This window comes from Triticum aestivum, chromosome 3D (assembly GCF_018294505.1).
Source record: "Triticum aestivum cultivar Chinese Spring chromosome 3D, IWGSC CS RefSeq v2.1, whole genome shotgun sequence".
In the NCBI taxonomy this organism is placed as follows: Eukaryota; Viridiplantae; Streptophyta; class Magnoliopsida; order Poales; family Poaceae; genus Triticum; species Triticum aestivum.
This window is the reverse complement of record NC_057802.1, coordinates 19,976,734-19,979,562: the sequence shown is the minus strand read 5'-3', so window position 1 is coordinate 19,979,562 and position 2,829 is coordinate 19,976,734. Positions and strand designations below refer to the sequence as shown.

The 2,829-nt window shown below is 52.9% G+C and overlaps 1 protein-coding gene across 1 annotated transcript; it reads right to left on the bottom strand.

Annotated features, from left to right (window-relative positions):
- Positions 1-991: 991 nt before the first annotated feature.
- Positions 992-2,501, bottom strand: LOC123076978 (reticulon-like protein B9). Its single transcript, XM_044499153.1, has 5 exons — positions 2,353-2,501; positions 2,087-2,267; positions 1,787-1,928; positions 1,626-1,695; positions 992-1,529 (listed from the first exon to the last, which is right to left on the bottom strand). Exons 1-5 carry the CDS (start codon positions 2,444-2,446, stop codon positions 1,312-1,314), a joined length of 705 nt encoding a protein of 234 aa, XP_044355088.1. The 5' UTR covers positions 2,447-2,501; the 3' UTR covers positions 992-1,311.
- Positions 2,502-2,829: the final 328 nt, after the last annotated feature.

The following is a 2,829-nucleotide window of genomic DNA, read 5'->3' as shown; positions in this document are numbered from 1 at the left end:
GTAATCAACTGCGCGCGCCCGCCTGTCGCCGTCTCCGCGCACACGTTGACCGACTGCCCAGGCCGGGCTTCAGGTCACCTAACACGAACGCACGGGACGGGGTTGGTTAGCGGCTCAATAGATCAACACACTGAGCCAGACGTGCTGATTCCATATGCGCAAAACTCCAAAGAAAAGAAAAATATCTACCGCGACGTGACGCTGGGTAGAAAGAGACCTGATAAACACCCAATTAAATTAATCAACCCTGCTTTCGTTTTCATCGGCCGGAAACGTTCCACGAAACGCACAATTATTGGGTCGTGGAAACCGTCGGATGGTACTGTGCGCGCAAAAGGATGGACGAGACAAGACACGGCAAAGCGAAGCTGACGAACAGCTCTGCACTCGAACCCGAGACCCGTCGTCCGTCGCCACAGTGTAAACGTACTGCCGCACTGCTGCTACCCACTTCATGTCTCCATGTCTGCATGCTGAGCCTCTCGAGTCTCCATCCCGTGTCAAAAGTTGCGATATCAACCGTGTGTGACAGGCAAGCGGGAGATGGTCGCTGCCTGCGCGATCGACGGTGCATGCAGGGTGGATCCATTTCTTTTACGATACGCATGACGGAGAATGTTAGTAATTAACAAGAGTTAGTAGTAAGATAGTTAGATAGAGAGCGACGGCGAAGTAGGTCTCGCGAGGGGGCGTCCAATCCAATCCTCCCAAGATCGTAACCAGATCATCTTCGATCCAGGCGGAGACACGGCAGGGGCGACTGCTGATTGCCTCAGCTCCAGGGAATATAATCTCTATCCATCCGTCCGATACCGATAGCTATGGCTTCGCCAGGTGCGTGTCGCTGTCTGTCCTCCTCGATCCACCATGCATCGATGGTGGAGCCCATGTGTTCTCTTCTTCCTTTCTTTCCATGGCGGTCAATCAATCACGTAACACATACACTGATACGCATACACGGGAAAGCGGAAAGGAGAAGCAGAGGAAGATGGAAAGAAGATATCGCACCACCGTAAAGCGCACGCATGCGTTGATAGAGTAGATTTACAGGATCACCGTGGTCGCACGGGCGGATTGGATGCATGCATGTACGCATCATCATGTAGGATGGTAACAATAACGAAACACCTTACATTCAGGTCTTATTCTGAACCTAAATCGACATCCGTCTGCAGAGCTGCTCGCTCTCTGCATGTTGGTTCGTTCAGGCCTTGTTCTGAACCTTGATTTACGTCTGTCTGCAGCTCGCTCACTCTGTACTGTACTTTATTACAGGTTAGTTAGCAGTGACATGTTGTTGGCTGGGCAGGTTTAGTTGACGTGTGAGCGATGCCACCCGTGCACGTTGTTGGCCGTCGTCCCGTGTGCGGCGGTGGTGGCACCTTTGCCCCTGGGGATCTTCCTGAGCACGCCGGAGTCCATCTTGGCGAAGTGGGTACGGACGTCGCGCGCCCCCGTGGCCACCAGGTGGTCCACCTCGTGCTCGTACCGCTCGTACAGCGCCGGCACCGTCATCGTGCACAGCACAACTGTTGCAAACGGAAACATGATGAGCTACTCAGTCCATTGCGCCAAGGATCGGCAGTCTCTGCTAGCACTGAAGATGTTAGTTGCTGAATACTGACCGAGGTAGAGCAGGGTGAGGGAGCTGAAGCAGGTCGCGACGACCGACGCGATGTACAGGGACACCACCGTCTGCAGCAGTTCATATGTGTATGATTTTATCAGACTTCAGGGTTCAGAAATAGATCAGGTCAGCCTGGACCAGGCCATGTATGTTGGTTACCATGATGAACTTCTTGATGTCCTCCCCGCAGGCGATGGCGTACAGCCGGTGCACGAACCAGGTGAGCCTCCGGTGCAGGCCCAGGATCACCTGCTTCGCCGTCCTCTCCGACAGGATCGTCTCAGGGATCCTTGGAACCGGCCTGCATGCAGTTCACAATGGCTTAATTTCATGTTTACAATGGGTTAATTTGATGTTTAGTGCGGCTGGAAAGGTGGCCGAAGTAGTACTGCACCGAAACACAAATTCAGAAACAAAACTGTACTAGTAAGGATGAAGAAATGGGTTGTGGTGCGGTACAGGTTCATGAAAGCGGAGGCGTTGGTCCAGATGAAGAAGGTGAGCATGGCGATCATGGCGGCGTAGCACGCCAGCGTCAGGAAGTGGTACTCCGCCACCTCGAACAGAGCCCACGCCGCCGTCGCCGCGCCGAGGATCGACGCCGAAACCTTGGGCCTCCTCCACAGGATGATGTCCGCCGCTGCAACGCGATGCACGCATCCATTAAGAATCAGAGGGTGGATTGATTTCAGTAAACCCGTGCAAGGATGTAGTTTGCTGGTCACCTTCGCGTCCACCGAGGGCGGCATGGACGGGCCTTTCCCTGCCAAACAGCCTCGGCGCCCGGTGTCCGTTAAAATGCGATCCTCCCGTTGCCATGTTTGATGTTGGTTTGAGGTTTTCGGTATGCAGCTTGCCATCGAGGTTGTGATTCTTATAACCTGAATGTGCATAGGCTTGGAAACTTTGGCAACCTTCAAGGGAGAAAGCAAAGAATAGCTTTGGCTCAGGTCTTTGGTTTGATACTTTGGCGTGCAATCTTGTTCAGCAAAAATATACTTTGGCTCCCAGGTGCCTTTTGGAGTTGGGATATGATCCAAACCTTGTGATTCTGGATTCTGCTGATAGATAGAGCCGCGTTCGGTTTCTCTTTGGGGAGGAGACATGCGTTCCTTGCCCTACAAATGACTCTTCTTCAATGAGCGTAATGTGAGTCGGTGCATCCTTCTTGGACTATCAAACACACGTGGAACTTCATCAAA

Excerpts from the sequence above, each read along its gene's own strand:
- LOC123076978 (XM_044499153.1), bottom strand. The coding sequence starts at position 2,446 with ATGGCAACGGGAGGATCGCATTTTAACGGACACCGGGCGCCGAGGCTG. Across the intron at positions 1,929-2,086 it reads GCCTCCGCTTTCATGAACCT|GCCGGTTCCAAGGATCCCTG; the intron begins GTACCGCACCAC and ends AACTGCATGCAG. Across the intron at positions 1,696-1,786 it reads ACATCAAGAAGTTCATCATG|ACGGTGGTGTCCCTGTACAT; the intron begins GTAACCAACATA and ends GAACTGCTGCAG.